The sequence below is a fragment of the Ascaphus truei genome, chromosome 8 (assembly GCF_040206685.1).
Source record: "Ascaphus truei isolate aAscTru1 chromosome 8, aAscTru1.hap1, whole genome shotgun sequence".
Lineage (NCBI taxonomy): Eukaryota > Metazoa > Chordata > Amphibia > Anura > Ascaphidae > Ascaphus > Ascaphus truei.
Window position 1 is genome coordinate 42,400,798 of NC_134490.1, and position 22,753 is coordinate 42,423,550.

A 22,753-nucleotide genomic window follows, 5' to 3' on the forward strand; every position below is an offset into this window, starting at 1 on the left:
CAAAAAAATTACGTTCCAGTCACATGCTGTATCATAAAAATATATTTATATGTATATGATGTTAAAGTGACAAGATGTTAATTAAATACTACAAAAATGGGAGCAATAACAAATGTAGGTTACATACGATATGACATCACATATAATACATAACATATCATATAGTATAACATAATAGTAATTATAATAGTAATATAAATGTACATTTAATATAAAAAAATGGTATGTAAAATGATTTCTGATATATTGTGATTGCAAAGTAGAATTCATCCTAAATGATGAAAGATTCTAAAGTTTCTAAATAAAGAAGAAATCTATATATAAATGGGAATAATGATATTAATAAGTGTATATATATTAATACATATATATTTGGTATGTAATGATTAAGATATTGACTCCCCTTTAGAAACATAATTAACAATATACTGTACTTTAATACAGATTTGATGTCATAACAGGACAGCAAAACATAGATATATAAAATTAAATGAATAAAAATACTATCATTTAAAAAGGTATAATGTCTATAGAATCATTGAACCCAAGATAAAACCAAGTCTTTAATTTGAAAATCCAAAATTTCTGTATACGTAATAACTGAAAATCCCTATTCCCAGATCTAATGTTATTAGGGACTATCGCAATACCTTAGAACTGTAAAGTATGTGAATCATAATTGTGCACATTATAAAAATGAGTCAAAAAGTGAGTTAGCAATTTCCCTTTATCTAACAACATTCTTAATATGTTTTATATTCCTGAGATGTTCAAAAATCCTCATTTTCAAACTTCCTTTGGTTTTACCCTTATATTGCAACCCACATGTGCACTAAACCAGATACACAATGAATTGTGTGTTACAATTGATAAATGTATGAATCTGTATTAATTTGAGGTGATATTCTGCCTCTCAGTCATAGTGTGAAGACCTGGAAGCACCAATCTAGTGCTTTTTTTCTTCCTCGTGGCAGCCACCCACATTGTGAGGGGACGGAGTTACAGTACATATGTGGGGTCTATGTATATAGTTCCCAGGATGTAGACCCAGATAAGATTTTTTCTATTTCTTCTTGCGTCTCGATTAAATGTAAGAAAATAGTTTATACGTTTCTTACATTAGATCTGCGCATCACAGAGGTTAAACTTACGTCGAAAAATAGCACATGTATTGCCTCTAAACAAGCAAGAAATATGATTGTAAGCTCTTCAGGGCAGGGTCTCTCTGCTTTATGTGGGAATTAACTAGCTTTACCAATTCTTATCTAATACCCATTGTTTGTACTTTATGTTCTCGGTATTGTAATTTTGTAGTCGGTGCGTACACTCTTGGCACTATATAAATAACATTTTACACACATACATATCTTGTTTCTGTTATAATATATTAACATATAATAAATATATAACTCCAATATTTTCCATTGTTTCCCTAAAGTCGTTACCTTGTACAGCTGGAAGAGGTTACCTCCCTCGCCAGGAAGGAAGCCATTGTCTGTGCGATATCTCAAAAGGGATGAATTCCTCCACAGAGGCAGCGGAGTCTTGTTGGGCACATGCCACAAACCCAAGTCTTTGGCAGAAATGTCGTAATAGCCAGGATTCTGAAAGCATGTGACATAACAGACAGATGTAATGCACTTTACATTTCTGTCCTTCTCGCGCTCCCCATGAATTCTGTAATACATGAGACGTCAAGTCCACAAAAATATTTACATAGAAATGTTATTAAAATTAACCAGGAATCTAGCGCTCTGTAGCATCAAGTTCCCAGAAGCATTTTTAATAAATAAAGACTTGGTACCTTGTAGTCATCGCTGGTCGCTCCATCAGGTAACCCAAATGTTGCATAGTTTGCCCAGTTCCCTTCTCCCTCTGGGTTGTCGAAACGGTTCCCTTGCTGACTGGACCAGCGATCTCCCACTGTGCACTTGCCATTCATGTTGTTCTCATGGATACTGGACACCAAGGTCCAGCCTCCCCCATTGGTTGTCATGTCACAGAAGGTCTGGTAGTTGACGCCATCTTCAGTGGTCAGAATGTAAATTCCGTCTGTGATAACAGCAGCATGTTAGATTCCTCTGCCCTGAAACACAGTCTTAAAAGGGAACCGGTTTCGAGATGATTGGTTCCCATTGCATGATACTCAATGAGGCACAGAAAGGTTCTGTACTCAAATACAATAGTTATTCTTACTCATATGTTTTAACCAGTTATTAAAACTGAATGAATAATAAAGGCTATTGCACTTTAAAAAATAGACCTGAGACTGCCTATTTTATAAATAAAACTGCAACATGTGACAAAAAACAATCAGTTGATTTACACTCAAACAACAACTACAGTAAGTCCAGATGTCAAATGGTAACTTGCAAATCTCCTTACCTAGAGTATGAGCTAGCATTCAAATATCATTTAACCCCAACTTTATGATGTAAATCCAATAAGAAGCACATTTTCCAGTTCGATCTACATGTTACATTCATTGTTAGCCCTGTAGCTAATAGGGTACGGATGGTGTTTATTTGCTAACCTTTGGCTTTCTTGTCAGATTGTTTGATTTCCTTGCAGCTTCTATAACCGTAGTCGTGGCCTCCAGTGGGATTGGAGAAATCCAAGTTGAAGCTGTTTGTATTGTCATCATCCCAACATGCCAGCAGATTCAAGATGTTTTGCTTCTTGTCAGAAATTGAAGCTGTTATAAGAAAACATTTAATTACATTAAGAACCAGCGCTATATGGAGTTGTCAATTTACAAATACTGTACCACTTGTTCTTTCTTTTTCTCTTTTCAGGGACTTTATGTAACACAGGTGTCTCTCCACGTGTTGCATAAAGGTAGATTTGGGGAGGTATATAGGTAACTTGGGACTTTAACAAAGAAGAGATCTCTCGCTCTATTGCTTAATTCACTCACCACATGAAGCAGAGTCTCCCCCAGTAACTACCAGAGTCAGCAGCAACAGACTGTATATAAGCATCTTTCACTGAGAAGGGAAGGGAAGACAGATTAATAGATCAGGATCATATTCGGATAATTCTACAATCATACTATATACAATATCATACTGCGATACACAGTAATATATTATATTCTGCAATATACAGTACATAATAATATGCCACCATAAACATTACTATACTACAATAATTTGCAATTTGCAATATGCATAGATACTGTCAATTACATGAATATATTGATGATATTTGATCAATCACTTTATCTGTTGGTAATAATAATACTGTTACTTTATTCTCCCATTCCGGACTGAAATGCAGATTAAATAACTACTAATAAGAGGGTAGGATCCCAGTTTGGGGCTGGCTGTATAGGTAGTGTAGATCTTAAGAGCATTTGTAAAGAGTCAGAAAAGAACCCATCTCTTACCCGGTCAGAGGCCCTCAAGTGCGCTCTGGTCTCACAATAAGATGCTTCCTTATAAAGAGATCAGACTCCAAAACCTGTCCAGCCACATTCTTGTGATATCTTTCCAATAGGTCATAGGAGCATGGACACAGAGAGGTCTTAAGTGTTTTTGGACCCTGGGCTAAGTGTAAATTGGGGGCCCCACCCACAAGGTCCCATTTAAATACAAATACAGTATGATTTTATTGAACAACATTCAAAACTTATATTGAAATTATGCAAATATTACTACAAATACAAACATTTTATTTATCCACATGTGTCTCTTTCTGTTTACGTTATTTGTGACTTTGCAAATACAAATAATCTCATTCCATTTTATGAAGTGTAACTGATTCGATTGTCATCAATGAAAGAGCGTTCAATCTTGATTGAAGCAGCAACTGCAGAGCTCATTCTTAATAAGTTTCAACTCTGAAAAAAATCTTTTGCATTTGTAGTTTGTGACCACCATAGATAGGAACATTATTAAAGCAATTTCAATGTGAGGAAATGTTGACTCCAGTTTGTCGTGCTGTAATAGTTTTTAGTTGTGTGTTATTTTTCAAATACATTTCTGACAAATCAATTAAACTACCTATTCCTTAAAAATGTTGTAGAAACATTATCTTTGAATAAAAAATGTTTAGAAAAAGTTAGGCTATATAAAATTTTAAAACAATATACTGTTGTAGTCACACCAAAAAATAGCATTGAAAAAAAATGATAATTAAGTAACGTTTGCTGCGTTCAATTAGAACTAGGAATTAAAAATACAATCTTCGGTCATAGTATTTGTGCAGCCTATGAAAGGTCATGGGGTCCTTGGTAAGACCGGAGACCTGGACTACAGCCCAGTTAGACCATGCCTTAAGATGGCAAATAAAAAATATATCTATTCTGGTCATTGAGAATTTAGTCATTTTCCACCTTGGCTCAGATTTCATGTCACTGTCAGCGTGATTGAGGTTTGTAACTTGGGTGTAGTATATTGTATTGAAAACCAGCTTCTCCATCGGACGATGTCGGCAAGGTCACGTCCTCCGGGCCGCGATGTTGAGGCGTCCGACACCCCTTGGCAGTAATCTGCACGAAGCAGGCCTGCTCCGGCACCACCAAAGGGGACGAACTCAACACCCCCGGGGTAGTCGACTCACCCGCCAGCCGAGCTGACATTGGTTCCAGTCCTGGAACCGTTGGCATCGATACCGCTGAGGTCATCTCAGGTACAGTATCGTTGGGACCTTGGTGTCCAGATACTAGGGTACATGGACCCATAGAAGGCCCAGCTAGGTATACATTTTTACAGGCCACTTCCCAGGATAGTAGGGCATGTTTGGAGGCAGTCAGCAGTATCGGTAGAGTGTGGTATGCAGGGGCCGTACCAGCAGACGCAGCATTTTGATCACTTGGCAGCATCACCTCTGTAGGGGCACGGGATTAGTAAGCCACAGGTATTGTGTTTTGACATCGGGACGTCTTGCTGACCTCGACCCCGGGTAGTTTGCAGAGGGGGCATACACACCGTAGAAATTGCTGTCCATAAACGGTTGCCACCAGAAAGCCACCTGGCTAGGAATAGTTCTTAAGCTCTAAGGCTACGCTTATAGTGCCGGCGACAATGCTTACTATAAGCGCACGCTGCGTCTCCATGGCAACGGGTGTCAAATGATGCTGCTGAATCATGTGATGTTACTTCACATGGCCCTGTGGCGTCATCGTTATGGAAACGAGTGGACACGGAAGCCGGGTAAGTGAGCCGCGCCCCCGCAAAAATGTCTCATGCCCTCCCCCCCAGTTTGCGCACCGCTGCTGTAAAGAACCCTTTCCTTTGTTGCTGGTGAAATCTCCTTATCCATTTTTGCTAATTTTTGCTTTTGTTGCAGTCCTTATAATTCTGATATGATGCCTCTGTCCCTTCTGACTTAAAAAATCTAAATGCCTCTTTTTTTCCATCTCCTCACCCACCTGTTTATTTAGCCACAGTGGATTAGACTTGTTTCTTTTATATTTATTTCCATAGGGTATACACTGATAAGTGTGCTTTTCTAACAATGTTTTAAAGATTGTCCATTTATCTTCCACATTTTTCCCTGCAAAAACATAATCAAAATGTATTCCTTGTAGATTAGTTCTCAGTCCTGGTGAATTGAAGCATGATACAGAAAGATAATCTTTTACTGTGTTAGAAGTAACCCTTTCACCACTGAAGAGACCTGTAATGTAGTATTGGGCAGCAGTGTAGTGAACCTTCACTGCCCCAGTTTGGAAGCCATGAGACGTTGATCAACAGCCCATCAAGATGATGTTGTAATTTCCCTTACATTCTCCTGATTTTGCAGGGGAACCTGTATAGCAATTGAAACATTCGCCTTCAGCTATTACCCACATAAATGGGTGTTCAGTGACAGGTTAACCGGAGAGAACTGGATTGAAGTGTCAGTAATGTCCTGTAACCAGGTGTTGCCGACTGAAGGCAAAAGGTAATCTTTTCTGGCGCTGAGGTGAGGTTATAGAAGGGTATGCTTGAGATTTCTTCTGTTGAGCTGTGACCTCAGGAAAAGGAGAGAGAAAAAGACAAAACATGCAGGGAGCCTGCAATGGTGTATTACCCAAGGGATAACATAAATACAATGAAGGAGCAATTTATTACAAAGTTAAAATAACCATGGATGACAATGAATAAACATGAATATAAATGTAAATAAAATTATTAAAATGCTTGACAATAGATGAACAATAGACAAGTGCCTAAACACTATCCACAATCTTGCACTTCGGAACTTAGTCCAAGATTTCTTTCTTTGCTCCGCCTGGTTAAAATTGAAAACCTACTCACCAGACGTGAATAGGAAATAAGCACTTGGTTTTTTGGTCTTTGCCGTTGAGATCGCCGCTCGCTTGGTGGTATTTTCGTCTCTGCAGCCGGGGATCAAGTTCTGTGCTCCTACGTGAATTGCTTCCTAGAATGCACACGATCCGCTCGCGCGATGACGTCACCAGTGTTTGTCCTCTGCTACGGTGGCTCAACGGTGCCAAACAACCTTCCAACGCGTTTCGAAAGCACTAATAATGTCTCTCTTCGTCAGGGATAAGTGCTGGATACATCTGAGCTTCTAAATATACCCCAGTTCGTAATTGAAGACATTTTGTGATTGGCGCAATTACTAATAGAATAATTAAACCCATCTGCCTTCTAATTGAGGTCTTATAGAGACATTGATATGTTGTTACGTGAAAACAAAACATTATAATAATTATTGGTTACTCGTTAAGTAATTTCTAGACATTTGGTAAACCAAGCATCTCTGTGATCTAATAAGACTCATATGTTGGAGTGTGTTATACATTTATATTCTAATCATATGTTGGAGTGTGTTATACATTTATATTCTAATCAATTTTTGAGGTTAGTAATCATATATTGATTTCATCAATGAATTTGTCCCCCTTTTTTAACCCTCCTAATCTTATTAGATTAATAAGTGGTCTCAATGATCCCAGAGATGCTTGTGTTGAACAGCAATGGAAGCATAATTTCAATTACAGTACAGTCGAAAATTTCTGCACATTTTTGGACATAATGTGCTGATTGATATTGTTCTAAGCTAACATGATGCACAATATAGGACAACAAAATAAATATAATAATAAAGATAAAGATGTTACAGAACTATGTTCTTAATGCGAATGCAGTTAGGACACACTTATAACCATGACTTTGGATAACGTAAGGAAGGAAGATCTGAGCTGGTCATGATTTAAAGTGATTTTGAGCATTATAATAAAGTGAATGAATATTACATGTGTTATATAATAAACTTATTAATGAGTTATTTAAGTGGTTAATGTAGTGATAAAGTGATAATAACAAATAATGATGAAAAAATATTTTATATATATATGAATAATAAACTTACGTATTAAAACTAACTAGTGGTATTCATCTATGTGTATAATATTTAATTTTGATGGTGCTAGTGTATAATATAAAGTGAATCTAAACACACATAAATGGTGTTCCAGGTGTTCCCGACTGTCTCACTGCCCAAACAGGAAGAGTGGCCCTAGCAGTTAGGTAAAACATAATTACTGGGTGGGCCCGGTCCCTGTAGGTCAGTAAAGTGTGTGGACAATTATGAGGTAAAAGGTTAGGGGAGGAGTGTTGAGCGGAATAGGATTGGGAGGTGGCAAAAGAAACCACTCACCTCGTTGCAGTAGGATGAAGACGTTACATAGTAGATGAGATTGAAAAAAGACATGCGTCCATCAAGTTCAACCTATGCAAAATTTAGACGACAGATACTTTATCCTATATCCGTACTTACAGTATATTGATCCAGAGGAAGGCAATCAAAAAACCCCAGTGAAAGATCATCCAATGATATCTCCTAAGGGGAATTTAAAATCAGAGACAGAACATAAAACACAGACAGAGCTCAGTTTTTAGCACATCCAGTGTGTCACGGTAGCTTATGACAGGCTGTAATTTACACCAAAAATATATAAAAATATATATATATACCTGGGTTTGAACTGGGACGAGACTTAGATATGATAAAATGTAATTTATTCCTTGATAAAGGTGAACACACATAATGTACAAATAACAGCAAAATATAGACACTTACGTAAAATGGAAATGATGAAGCAGTCACATCTGGACTGGCAGTTCATACAGCACTCTTCATAGTCATCAAGACACCAAAGACATGAAAAGACCTCTGGCAGGAAGACAGTGCATAGCGTTTCTCTCAGCAATCAAGATGGTATAGAACAGACTGAACACTTGAAGATCTTGAAGAACATGAACAACACTGGATAAGGTCTTGACCACAGATTATATACCTTTTGTGGCCCTATCCTTAACCTTAAGTACAGGTGATTGGCTTTCAATTACCTCCAGCCACTCACTAATGTGGGAAAGCATTCTGACCCATGCCCCCCTGCTAGTTAGCACATGCGCAGTAGAACTCTGGGGTCTCATTTCTGAAGCCCCACATTTGCATCAGGAATGCCAGCCAGTCTATCCATTTGGATCTCTGGCAGGAAAACCTTTGTTGGAACGTGTTAAATGGGACACTTAAAAACTGCTCTGGTTTGAGTCTTCTCCGCCCTCAAATAAACAGGGAGGGTGACAAAACCCTTTGAACAATACTTAAGTCCTAGACATTGGGTCGCCTCTAGGGCCATCTGCTATCCTGGTATGCAAAGGAATTTCCTCTGGGTCTTTGTCCATACCTTGGTACACAGTATTAAACATAAAACATAAACGTATTAAAATATCTGGTTCTGTTGGGTCTAGCAGGTCCAAACTTCCCAGTTCTCATTGCCAGAACTGGGACACCATATGGTCCAAAGAGCGACTTGCTACAACCTTCGGAACCGGAGATACACAAATGCACATTAAATCATTTTTCACTTTAATTCAAAAATCTCTGCTAAAAGAAATCTCAGCTTTTCACTAAATCCCCATTGAAAACAACGGGCTCCGCCACCATGGGTTTCAATGGAGCAACTCCGCCGTTGTAGTCAATGGAGTTTCCTACCATAAACTTTCAATGGGGAACCGCCGCCATTGAAGTCTATGAGAAAATCCACAAATCTTTACAGTCATCCATACTCCGTCTGGTTGGTCTGAGGGGGCTGGAAATGGGCATGCATTAAAGCCGGAACCTTGGCTACATGTCACCCAAATCCCATCCCTCTGGGCATTCCAGAACCGGAGATATGGACTTACACATTTCAACATTTTACACTTAGTCATTTTTTCACCATGCGGCTTTTCCCCCATTAGAATCAATGGTAAAAGTCCCGAACTTTCAAGGGGGTCCATACTCCGTGGGGTTGGTCCAAGAGGGTCAAGGATGGTTCTGCAGTGATGCCGGAGCAGTGACTACAGATACCCCAAACCTTGATCCTCTGGTCCCTCCGGAACCGGAGATATGGATTCCTAAATTACAGCATTTCACACTTAGTCATTTTTCGGAGCTGTTTCTGCCGCCGCCATTGAAGCCTATGGCGCGACAAGCTCTTCTCGGTTCGACCCTTATCGGGGGTCCAGGATTCGGGGACCCGGTTGTGGTCGAGTGGAGGGAAGCCTAGGAACTAGGGGCAAAAAGAATTTTATTTCTAGGTGCTCTAGAACTGTTTATTCCCACGCCACTTAACATTGAACTTGACTCAAGTGATTTTAACTCTTTTAAAGGACATTGTATCCGCTTTGCGGTTTGCGGTCTGGACGGCAGCCAACTCGTTCTTCGAAAGGTACCTCGAGGAATCTCCATTGAAGTCAATGGGCCCATTGACTTTCAATGGGAAACCGCCGCTCTCCCTCTCGGACGCCACCTGCTGGTCTTTACAGGAAACAGGACTAAAACAGCACAATTCTCTATTGAAATGCATTGAGCCCTAATGGTAGCCAATGGGGACCTGCAAAATGGTGCCTGAAAAGGCGGGAAAGTTACACAAAGGGCTATAATCACTATACCACTATTAACCCTTGTGCTCCCGGATGGATCCCAGTGTGTGTGTGATGCAGACACTTATTAATAATAAAACATGGGGGAACAGGGAATATACATTTTCAGGTTATGACAAGGGTTAAATCACACGTCTGGGCCTCAGCCCAGTTAACCCCTTGTCTCCCTGGTGAGGTTAGAGGGTGGCCAATTGGGGTGTAACCCCTTTAATCCCGGGCCAAATCCTCTCCATCGTCACACAGTGAAACTCATACACGGTATATGAGCTGTACCGTGTATGAGTTTCACTGGATGTGCTAAAAACTGAGCTCTGTCTGTGTTTTATGTTCTGTCTCTGATTTTAAATATATATTGCCATGCTCAGTAGCACTCCTCTGTGACACTCATATGCTTATATATGTTGTGGTTATTTTGGGGGTTCAATAGGAGCTTGTTAGGTGTCCAGTATGTTTTACAATTGTTGTTCAGCTAGTCTTGGCTGATTGGAGGGTGGCAACCTCCTACCTAATTGTAGCTCACCCCCTCCCACATTTAATGGTTAAGGGCTCACTCCATAGCATCTTCCACTCAGGGGAACTTGCTGGCTTGCAGTATGGTTGTGACAACTCTAATACAGAGTGCTTTTCCTGGTAATGTACAGGTTAATAAAAGCTTCAATCAGACTTAGAACTTTGCAACTAATATTGACAGATTTACTATAAATCATTCTTCCTGTTATTACACAGGTTATTAAGAATTTATATTAGCATTAGGGACCCCTGAATTGTGGTCTGCCGTGCAGTTGGCTCAGGGGCTTACAACAATTTTGGCCAAAAATGTTAAACTAAAAGACCATTTTACTTGATATTTATACATATATATTTAGGCACTGTACCGTGTCTGAGTTTCACTGGATGTGCTAAAAACTGAGCTCTGTCTGTGTTTTATGTTCTGTCTCTGATTTTAAATATATATTGCCATGCTCAGTAGCACTCCTCTGTGACACTCATATGCTTATATATGTTGTGGTTATTTTGGGGGTTCAATAGGAGCTTGTTAGGTGTCCAGTATGGTCTCCTAAGGGGAAACATAAATTCCTTCCTGACTCCAAGAATTGGCAATCAGATTACTCCCTGGATCAACATCCTTCCAAGTTTTCTTATTTGGAATATCTCTGTATACCTTTCCATTCTTAAAATATGTCCAACCTTTTTTTGAGCAAATCTATTGTATCTGCCATCACAGTCTCTGTGGGTAATCAATTCAACATTTTTACTGCCTTTATTGTAAATAACCCTTTCATTTGTTGCTGGTTAAATCTCCTTTCCTCCAACATTAAGACCCTGTGTCCTTTGTACTGCCCTTGGGATGAATAGTTATTTTGAAAGCTTCTTGTACTGTCCCCGAATATATTTGTATATAGTTATCATATCCCCTCTTAGATGCCTCTTTTCTAATGTAAATAAATCTAATTTAGCGAGCCTCTCCTCATAAGTCACATTGTCCATCCACTTTATTAATTTGGTGGCTCTTCTCTACAATCTCTTGTTCAATAATATGTTTTCTAAGGAGTGGTACCCAAAATTATACTCCATATTCAAGGTGTGGTCTTACTAATGCTTTATAAAGGGGCATCATTATGTTTACTTCCCTTCCAACTTTTGCCCGTTTAATGCAAGATAAGATCTTGTTTGCCTTTGCAGCTACTGCATGACTTTGGGCACTGTTGCTAAGCCTGCTGTCTACGAGCACTCCTAAATCCTTCTCCATCAAGGATTCCCCTAATTTATCACCCTTTAATTAGTAAATTGCCTGTTTATTCTTGTTTCCAAAATGCATAACCTTACATTTATCTGTATTAAACCTCATCTGCCATTTACTTGCCCAAGTTTCCAGTGTCTCCAAGTCCTTCTGTAGAGAAATTACATCCTGCTCTGATTCTACTACCTTACACAATTTAGTGTCATTAGCAAAGATGGAGACTTTGCTCTCTATGCCAACCTCAAGGTCATTAATAAACAAGTTAAAAAGCAGGTGACCCAGTACCGGTGTACTCCACTCACGACTTTAGCCCAACCTGAAGAAGTTCAATTTATGACAACTCTTTGTTGTGTATTCTTCAACCAGTTTTCAATCCATGTGCACATATTTCGACTGAGTCCAATTTGCTTTATTTTGTACACTAACCTCTTGTGTGGAACCGTATCAAAAGCCTTTGCAAAATCTAAGTAGACCACATCAACTGCATTACCCTGGTCTAAATTCCTACTTACCTCCTCAAAAAAACTAATAAGGTTAGTTTGGCATGACGTATCCTTCATAAATCCATGCTGACTATTAATAATAATTGTGTTTTCATTAGGTATTCCTGAATATTATCCCATACTAAACCTTCAAGTTGCTTCCCCACTATTGATGTCAAGCTTACAGGGCTAATTCCCCTGTAGTGATCTAGCTCCCTTTTTAAATATAGACACATCTGCTTTTCACCAATGTTGTGGCACTGAGCCTGTAGAAATTGAGTCCTTGAATTTTAAATGTAATGGTCTGGCTATTACTGAACTTAACTCCTTAAGAACTCTTGGATGTATACCATCGGGGCCAGGTGCCTTATTAATTTTAATTTTTTCAAGCCGCCTATGAACTTCTTCCTCAGTTAACCAATTGTTCATTAATATAGATCTACTACAACCAATCAGATTGGGGATATAATTCTCACAATCTGATTGGCTAAATTACCATGTGACAGCGCCATGTTGGATTTGGTGACGTTATGTTAAAGGGAAAGGAAGCACAGCCATTCTGATTGGCTGGCTTCAGTTCCTTTCATGATGGCGTGTGAACCATATGCCGCCCAAATGTGACATCAAAGGCCATATTTAAGGCTGTGACGTCTCATTTAAGCTCCAGAAGCCGTCAGGTCAACATCGTGGATTTAATTTGGGTGTATTGGATTATACAGATGAAGACAGAAGATAAAGAAAATCAAGAAATAATCACAAATGAAGAAAGAAGAAGATGGAAGATTAAAGAAAGAAAAATGTTGTTACCTGTTCCGGATCTTCACGGTGGATGGCGTTGGATTGTGTTTCGTGACGTCACCGTACGAGAGCTTCCTGATTCACCGGGATTCGGAGGGCCAGCGCTTCTAAAGGGAAGATAAATATTGAAATATTTTATTCTAACAGGTTTTTTTATTAGATTTTTCTATTTTTATGTTTTTCATTGCCCATTGACTTCTAATGTATTAATCTGTGCCTGTTTAGGGTACAAATGAATACAGTGGTAGCCAATGCATTTTTTGGTAAGTGCTTTTCTTCTATTGACTGTTATATTTTCTATTTCTTTTTATTGTTTAGATTAAATTGATTTGAATTGTGATGGCTTGTTTTTTTCTTTTTACAGATTGGTTAGCGATTTTATTTAATAATGTATTTAGTTGGCAACTGGTTTTAATTGGTGTTGCCAAATGGTTGTATTAATTCATTGTTGTGTTGGTTACTGCTTTTAGATATTAAATGTATTTTTTGGCTAGTTGTATGATTTATGTAATTGATTGCATAGTGGTTTTAATTATTTTATTTAATGCCTAGAGGTTTTATTTCTTTAATTGATTGCCTAGTGGTTTTATTTTGTTAATTTATTGGTTGGCTAGTGTTTAATTTTTTTTTATGGATGTTTAGGTGCTTGTTGTATCTGTTTTATTATTGTGTATTTTTGACATTCGTACTTTTGTATTAGGGTGACCATTGACTGCTATAGTAGCTTATCATGCCCATATTATATGGGTATGATGTACTACTATGCCACTCAATGGGTACAGGGTGGGTATAGTGGGTCCGTGGGTGGGTGGTTAGGCCTCCCAGGTGGGTAGTGGGGGACGGTGGGTTAACCCCTTAATTACTATAGCAGTTATTAACCGCTAAGGTGATTAAAGGGTTAGGGGCCATTAGATTGTATTTTTTAATGTATTGTTGCTGGCATCGGAGGACATGGCCCTGCAGTATGCTGACGAGGATGCCCTTCATGTTGGCAGGAGTAAGTAGAACAGTTTTTATTTACTTTATTTATGCTGACTGGCTAATGTTGTGTTTAATAATGGGCAAATAATCTATTATCCATATCTGGATAGTAGTTATTTTGCACATATCGGTACTGTATGTGTTTGGTGGGGGCAGGGGGAGGTGTATTTATTAAAATGTAGGTCATGTTTTATTTTTTAAATACAGGAATGGTACCGCAGGCCAACGGGGATCCACGGGGACCATCCGAGGACCCACAGATGCCCACAGGGACCACCTGAGGACCCCCAGACACCTGTGGGGACCACACAGGGACCCATGTGGGACCCCCGGGATCCACAGGTACCACCCGTGGGTCCACAGACACCCGTGGGAACCACCTGAGGGCCCCCAGACACCTGTGGGAACAACCAGACACCCGTGGGATGACCCGGGGACCCCCAGACACCCATGGGGACCACCAATGGACCTCATTGGTGTCCCCAGACACCCCTGGGGACCACCTGGAGGCCCACAGAGCCTAGTGTGGACCACCCGAGGGCCCCCAAACACCCATTGGATCCCCCCGGGGTGCCCTGTGGGGCCTGTGGTTTTAATCCTGTGTCTAAAAAAAATAAAATAATGGTTTTATGTGTGGGCACAGGGGGTGGGTTGTGTATTGTTTTTTACTTCATATTTTAATAAAAAATTTCTTACTAGTGTTGATGAGCAGAACTTTGTTGATTTCAGGTCCGGGGACCCCGTGCTTCCCGAGATACAGGCCCCGTTATGGGATGCCGGTATCTCTTATGCATGTAAATGTCCCGCGTTACGTGACCGGGACATTTCAATGCATAGGAGATACTGGCACCCTATAACGGGGCCTTTATCTCGGGAAGCAGGGGATCCCGGACCTGAAATCAACAAAGTTCTGCTCCGGGGGCCCCCTGCTCATCTACACTAATAAGAAAATTAAAATATTTTTATTTCGACCGAGATTTGTGCAGGGAGATGCGGCTCTCTCTCTCTGCAGCAGAATCAACTCGCCGGGTGAGCCCTTTTCAGAGGGGCGATCATCTCGTCAGTGGCTACTCGCCATTTTTGCAAAGTTTGCTATCACTGGTATTCGGGGCTTTCTGCATATGTGATAGCAGCGCTGTCAAAAATGGCGAATTAAAAACCCTGGTGATTTTTTCTATCGGACTTTAGTGCATGAGGCTCAAAGTTACATAAGTGAACAGTGTATACATTATATACAAGACATTGTATGCACAGTTACAGATAATAGTATTATTAAAGACGTTTTTTAGAAAAAAAATTTTTTAGAATGTTTAAAAGTTTTCTAAAAATTGTCTTAACCTTTTTTAAAGATTGTTTCAATCTTTTCGAGTATCGTTTTTTAATCCTTAGATTCTGGTTTATCAGTTGTGGGTATTATACCTTAAGGAATACTATATAATGTATCATGAACAGCTGGAGGTTTTAAATTAATCGATTTTAAGTGTTCATAAAATGATTGTTGTAACTGCCTTAAAATTCGGAGATGCACTCTATTTAGACTGAACTAGAATATTAGCACTATTATAGCCCTAAATCCAGGCTACCCATAAACAGTGATGCACAAATAAAATGGGTGCTTATGTATATGCCCCATTTAGACGATTGACACATAAGGATAGTGTATGTTGGCAGAAAGCCATATACCCCACATTTGAGTGAATTTGGCAATAGTTATAGGTGGGACATTATGTAAAAACAATGACTATGATGTGATTCCAATTCTGTTTTATATGTGAGTTCTTATTACTTTTGTACAATAAATCTATTTACTTTTAAACTATTTTCTTTCTGTCGTGCTGTTTGGTACTGTGGGACTTCCCACATGACTGGAGGGGCAGACTTACTGCATACACTGAGGATACCAGCTGTGATTCCCAGGCAACCGAGGACACAGCAGTCAAAAGGAACATCTTAAAGAAACCACAAATGCTGTTCCCTTCCCTCCTCCCCAAACCCTTCCCCAATTGTGATATTACCAGCTAACATGTATCAATGTACTCCGTCCCCCCTATTTCTTTTTATGTACCCCTTTCCCTTAACTCTGAAAAATTTTCAATAAAAATGTAAGTAACAAAAAAAAATGCTGCATATATTAAAATAAAAATGGATCATCAGTGCAGTTTGAAAAGCTGACAGCAATTTATAGAGGCATATTGGATATCACATTGGTTATATTTTTAGGCGCACTTTGTTGTGATTTTCAGATAACACAGGATAGGAGCAATCACTGGGGGGTAATGACTTAGGTCAGCGGCGCACGTTAGATTTCATTTGTAACATAAAACGGGATGTAAGTTATTGGTTTTGTTTCCGGGTGTTTTGATTGTGTTTTCTGAGGTAGTTCCAGGAATATGTTGGAGAGGCGCGAGGGATGCCAGTGCAGTGGAATGTTGAAGATGTAAACTCAATAGGGGGATATCCCAGTTTTTTAAAGAAGTGGATGGGGTGGTGGTTAGGCACTGTAAGTTGGAGACCTGAGGTTGGGTTGTTCTGGAGAGATGGATTTAAATTGTCAGATGTGGGGGTTAAAAATTTTAACTATGGTATGCCGGATGGTTTGGTGTCTGTGATGTTATTGGTGGGGGGCAGGGGCGAGATAAATTTAAGGTGTTAAATATCCCAATCCGTGGTGGAGCTTTCAAAGGGGGATATCCCAGTTTTTTTTAAAGAAGTGGACGGGGTGATGGTTAGGCACTGTAAGTTGGAGACCTGAGGTTGGGTTGTTCCATGCACAGGTTATTAAGAATTTATATTAGTGTTAGGGACCCTTGAGATGTGGTCTGCCGTGTAGTGGCTCAGGGGCTTACAACACTTTGGCCAAAATGTTAAACTAAAAGACCATTTTATTTAATAGATATCTATACATATATATTTAGGCACTGTACCGTGTATAAGTTTCACTGGATGTGCACTGAGCTCTGTCTGTGTTTCATGTTCTGTCTCTGGTTTTAAATAAATAAAAATGCAGCAAGAAATATTGGAAAGACCCATAATTAGTGTTAAATTGGGGATTATAAAGCTCACACCGAGTACTCGCATCTATAGGCAGAAATGTCAACGATCAAGGACCAAAATACCCTGAAGTCTGAGACAATTATGCTAAAAATCAGTAAGATTTAGGGGTTTATCCCAGTTGCGTAGAAGTTGTTATTGACAAACTGTATGGCTCACTAAACAGGCCTCACTAAAATAATGGATGACCTCCATGCTGCCAAAGACAGAGGTCATTACACTCTGCTCATAATACTCGACCTCTCCGCAGCATTTGACACTGTGGACCACCTTCTTCTCCTTCACATTCTCCATACTCATGGTATTCATAACAGGGGCAGGGGGGGGAGGCGGGGGTGGGAGGGGGGTGGGAGGCAGTGCGTGGGAGGGGGGGTAGAGGGGCAGTGGGGGGGGTGGGGCCAGAAGGTGGGAGGGTGGCAGTGGGTGGGAGGGGGTCAGTGGGGCAGCATCACATTCTCCCCCTTGTGCCATGATCCCGAGGAGGCAGCATCACACTTCCCCCCTGGTGGCCTGATCCCGAGGAGGTGGAGCCACGCGGGAGGCCCACGTGGCCGCCTCCCGTGCCGCTTGCAGCCCTCGGTGTGGGGGGTGGGAGGCAGCGCCACGTGGGAGACACGCATATACTTTCCCCCTGGAGCCCTACCCCCTGCGGGGGCTCCGGTCACAGGAGCAGGAGGAAGGTGCAGCGGCGGTGGCGGTCAGAGGAGCAGGAGGAAGGTGCAGCGGGGCAGCGGTCAGAGAGTAGGAGGAAGGTGCAGCTGGGGCGACGGTAATCGGAGGGGTGAGAGGGGGGGTGGTGCAACAGCACAGTTTAACTCACTCTGGTCTGTGTGGTGGTGAACTTCTCCAGGGGTGTCAACATCTACAGGGGTCAGCGGTTGAGGCTGTGTCCGCGTGATGTGTCAGGAATGGAATCCACAGGGTAGGCTCAGGTAGTATGAGAAAGCACAGGGGTGTATGAGTGTGGTGTGTGAGTGTAACAGTGGGTTAGACCGCACCGGCTAATGAGAGCCGTGGGGGGGGAGACACAGGGGGGGAGACACACCAGCCAATGAGAGCCATGAGCGAGCAGACCAACGGACCAATGAAATTGTCTACAGACACTCACAACCAAGATTTTCAGTTTTATATATATAGATAAGCTTGTGGCCCTTCTATGTTTTCTGATCTTGCCCCTTTGAAGAGCCCTGTCTTACTGCATGGAGGAGCTACAAACCGTAGTCTGTATTTAACAGGTGAAAAAGGAGTTTAGCAGCCTCACATAATTTGGAGATAATACTTTCTGCAGTCCCACATCTCTGGACTTATATGTATGAAATATGTCACGTGTGTCTAAAATCAACAGGATAAGGTTACAGGTTTCAAGCCTGACTTACATCACATTATAGGGTGGCTGATCCTTAGTGACAAAACTATGGCAGTAACACATGGACACAACTTACATGTGTCTGTCAAAAGAGGAGTAACAGCTTACTGCTACTGTACAGAAATAGATCTGCAACAATATGTAAATAAATATTCCAACAAAACAGCTTCAGGAAACATTCACAGCTTTGCCCAATGCTTTATTTTGTATTGTTTTTATTACAAACGGCTCAGCCTCAGGTGTCAGATATGTTTTGTAACAAGATGGCCGCATTCTCAGCGGTAGAAGAGCAGCACGGCTGCCTCGGTAATCTCCTTGCTAGAGCTCCATCCTATATGTGTCCCATATCCATCCCAGTCAAAGGCTGAGAAGTCTCCGCACTGTTTGGGGTCTCCCTCAGGGATGTAGCCCCCTCCTCCAATGCAGTGCTGCAAAAATGATGGGGGAGTCAGACTGTGCAACTGGCTGTTTCATCATTAGGTGACTAATTCAGTCAGAAGCTTATTTAGACCTTGTACCCCCTTGGTACTGAAACTACCTGTGGTGCTGTCACCTGTTTGGCTAACAAGAGGCCTGAGCCTCTGCCACTGGGAGCCTGGGGTATATTTATCGCCTAGGTGCAGCGCCCCACCAGCGATGGATCCCAACACCGGTATATAATAACAGTATTTACTATACACAGATTATACACCATTCACATAACACAGCCTGCAAGGTTTCACCCCACAATATCAACTCCTGGTTGTAACCCCCAAAGTACTGGAGTGCCAGGGCACTTAACTCCTGAGTGTCCACCAGCTATTCCCTCCCCCAAAGAGTGTGTTTGGGATAGCGCTACCCTGATGTGTTGGGGCCCGTTGGTACACGTGTTTAATACCTCCCTGGTCTCAGTCCAGACCAGGACAAACAGTAGAAAGGGTCCCTAACAGAGGTCTTTTTCCTACAGCACACATAGCTCAGCACATCTACTGTGACTCAGGGAATCTATTTGGGACCTTAGGGGGATCTGGCCTAGTCCAAAGGAGCACAGCTCCCTGGACCCTACCTGCACCTTCTCTGTCCAGATCCTGACTGACCTCTCCACTCCCAGCACGCAAAAATGTATCTCTTTCCTTTCCAGGGGAAACAGCTGTCCCATTGGCTGTCGTGGGTCACATGGTCCATCTCCCTAAGCAGTATGGGAGTTGTAGTTGCCCACAGAGCCCTTCTCTAATGCTGCCGCATGCGCTAACTACACTGCGCATGTGCGACTCATACAATGGCCACTGCGATCTTCTTCGCGCATGCGCGATCCTCCACAATGCGTGCACACTCCAACATGGCGGCGCCCAGTTATAATAGCCCTTTTAGTGCAGTGTGTGGCCGGCTCTTCAGCACGGGGGAGGGGAGGGTTAAATCAGCGTATGCGCTTAATAATGATTGCATTATTCTCCACTGAGAAGTAATTATGATGCACTCTATAATATTTACCTTTTTACACTTTCAGATTGTAAAGCTCTAGGGGCACATACAGGAACATTTTATAGGTATTGTACTAATGTGTGTATATGCGTTTGTTATTATAGCAGCTTGGGTTGGAAAAAACCATACAGTATCATTGGTATGTTGTTACTATTATTTATATAAAAAACAAGAAAAATGCTAAGTAATAGTCTGGATGGTGTCAAATGGATTTAAAATTGTGTATATTCATTTTAGTATTTTATCTTTCACCCTTTACACTACACGGCAGAATATTTTGGTGCCCTATAAATAAATCACGATGGCACAGTCCCAGAGATAACAAGGTGCAGAAACTCACACAATGCACATGAATGTAGCAGGGACATGTGGGATATACATTTATTATACAGCAGTCCTTGCTCCCCCGTCCCAGTCTCATACTTACATGTTCCACATTACAGCCAGTCACCTTCACTCCAGCGCACAGAGCCAGTGCTGCTTTTTCCGTGTTAATCGCTCGAAACTGAACAAAGCCAGCAGTAAATTCATCTGCAGAGACGGGAGGAAATTGATGAACATGCAAGACACTGCCGCTTTATAGAACATACTGTATATGGGGAGACCATCACTTTGGTTCTACTTAGTCATTTGTTTTTGTTTGTCATAAATGCAATTAAATGATTACATGCTGAAATAATGATAGTAATATGAGGGTGATGTGGGGTGACGGACCTCACAGATTCAACTTTTACACTCCTGAACCAGCCCTGATGCAGAATCAAACACACATCAAATACTGTAGGTGCTATGACAAATAAGACTATACTGAATATAATACACCAACATGTGTTACTATTGTGTTAGCTTTGTTTTTGCAATTATAATTGGCTATATTTTTTATATATACATATATACAGTATATAGTCTTACTTTTCCCAAATGGCGAATAGTAATTGGTTGTCTTCTCAGCACTTCCAAAGTCATACACAACTGGTACAGCAGGTCCATTGTGTGCCAGGCAGTTTCCAGCATTATACTTCACTGGGTATTTCTAATGGGAGATAATAAATGCTGAGTTGGTGAGGGATATAGTAATTTGCAGTTATAAGACAGTAAGAAACAGGACAAGGCACACCAGGAGTAATATACAAAATCATATATTCACATAACATTTATAACTTACAATTTAGTAAGTAAAGGTGAACATCAAAGGCAATTATAAAGGCGTTTGAGTGTCCATGGTTGAAATAATGAAAGGGGCGTGCGTACTGGGTCCCTGGACGGGATGATGGAACTCTGGTAACAAATGGTGTCCCCATGTGGTACCGTAATGACGTACTGATCTTGTGACCTTGACGCATTTTGCATGCTGTACATGCTTCATTAGGGGTTCACGTTAGCACAGATTAATGCTCCTTAAATACCCTTACATCATCTATAAATTAATCAACTAATTTCAATTGATGTGAGTGAATCTCTATTATAGAAATTATACCTACAGTAAGATTTTACTTTACAAAAGGCAAGGGTAGCAGTGGAGGCAAGGGTAGCAGTGAACACTTTGCACATACAAAGGTTTATGCTCTGCCGAATTGCCAGTGGGCCGGCTGAGCATATATAGGAAACAGGAACAAATGAGGTAGCAGACAGGAGGAGGTGCGTCAGTAAGACTGACCGTGATAGGTGGAGAATGTGCAGGAGACAGGTGTGGGGAGGATCCCTGAAGCGGAGAGATGACGTGGCTTGTGCGCAACAATGATGTTGCCGTGTGGGCAAAGTCTGGAGGCAGGACCGGAGGGGATGGCTTTCACGGGATGCTCGCGTGCTCCTAGCCTGGTGGCTGGTCCCAGGATCACGGGTTGGGGTAAGTGCCAAGTGTGTCGTGCGTGTCGCAGATCACGGATCATGACACTACCCCCCACCCTAAGGAGTGACCTCCAGGCGTCTCAGGAGGGGCTTGTGCGGATATTTGGCGTGGAAGAGCCGGACAAGCCTGGGGCATGGAGATGGTGGCGAGGAAGCCAGGACCGTTCCTCGAGTCCAAAGCCCCTCCAGTGTACGAGATACTGGATCGATCCCCTGGAAATCCTGGAGTTCAAGATGGACTGAACCTCGTACTCCTGTTGGCCCTGTATGAGGAGAGGAGCCGGAGACGATGATGAATCGGGAAAGCAAGGATCCAGGATAGCTGGTTTCAGTAGGGAAACGTGGAAAACCGACAGAATACTCATAGATGAAGGAAGGTGTAGACGGTAAGCCACCGGGTTGACCCTCTCCACGATGGTATAGGGTCCCATGAACCTTGGTGCCAATTTTAGTGAACGGACCTTGAGACAGATGTTTCTTGAGGACAACCACATCCTGTCTCCCGGGTTCAATTCTTGAATCCTCCTTTAGTGACGGTCCGTCTGTGTCTTCTGTCTAGAAGTTGCCCTTCTAAGATTCTCTTGAATTCCTTTCCACAAATTCTGTAGCCAACGGATTCTGTTGTCTGCTGCTGGTACCCCAGAACTGGGTGGGGCGATGGGCAGGAGAGGGGAAACCCATAATTAACGAAGAAGGGCGACTCCATGGTGGATTCACTGCGCAGATTGTTGTGCGCGAACTCGGCCCAGGGAAGAAAATTGGTCCAGTCATCCTGGGTGTCCGAGACGAAACAACGAATATATTGTTCCAGGGACTTGTTGGTTCACTCTGTCTGACTGTTGGTTTGAGGATGTTAACCCGAAGAAAAATGTACAGATATACCCAATTGCTGGGAGAAGGAACATCAGAACTTCGAAATGAACTGTGACCCTCGATCGGAAACGATGAACTGTGACACCCCATTGAGGCAGAACAATTCTTTGACAAAGATGTCGGCCAGTTTGGGAGAGTTGAGAAGACATTTCAACTGAAAAAAGTGAGCCTGCTTAGAGAAGCGATCTACTGTACCACTACTAAGATGGTGTTCATCAACTTAGATATGGGTAGTTCTACTATGAAGTCCATGGGCAGGTGTGCC

General features: G+C 41.5%; 2 protein-coding genes across 3 annotated transcripts in view; both read right to left on the reverse strand.

The window, feature by feature from the left end:
- LOC142501599 (intelectin-1-like) overlaps positions 1-2,984 on the reverse strand; it is a 45,388-nt gene extending 42,404 nt beyond the window's left edge. The window contains exons 1-4 of one of the 2 annotated variants that reach the window (XM_075611671.1): positions 2,912-2,981; positions 2,534-2,695; positions 1,805-2,052; positions 1,446-1,604 (exon numbers count right to left, since the gene is read on the reverse strand). In XM_075611671.1, coding sequence (XP_075467786.1) covers positions 1,446-1,604; positions 1,805-2,052; positions 2,534-2,695; positions 2,912-2,981 — 639 coding nt within the window. Of the gene's footprint in view, positions 1-1,445; positions 1,605-1,804; positions 2,053-2,533; positions 2,696-2,911 lie in introns of both variants that reach the window. The other variant, XM_075611667.1, reaches the window with a different exon arrangement.
- Positions 2,985-18,546: 15,562 nt separating this feature from the next.
- LOC142501600 (intelectin-1-like) overlaps positions 18,547-22,753 on the reverse strand; it is a 55,448-nt gene continuing 51,241 nt past the window's right edge. Inside the window, exons 6-8 of the mRNA XM_075611672.1 lie at positions 20,680-20,800; positions 20,195-20,298; positions 18,547-18,734 (exon numbers count right to left, since the gene is read on the reverse strand). Of these exons, the coding sequence (XP_075467787.1) occupies positions 18,582-18,734; positions 20,195-20,298; positions 20,680-20,800 (378 nt within the window). The 3' untranslated portion in view covers positions 18,547-18,581. The remainder of the gene's footprint in view (positions 18,735-20,194; positions 20,299-20,679; positions 20,801-22,753) is intronic.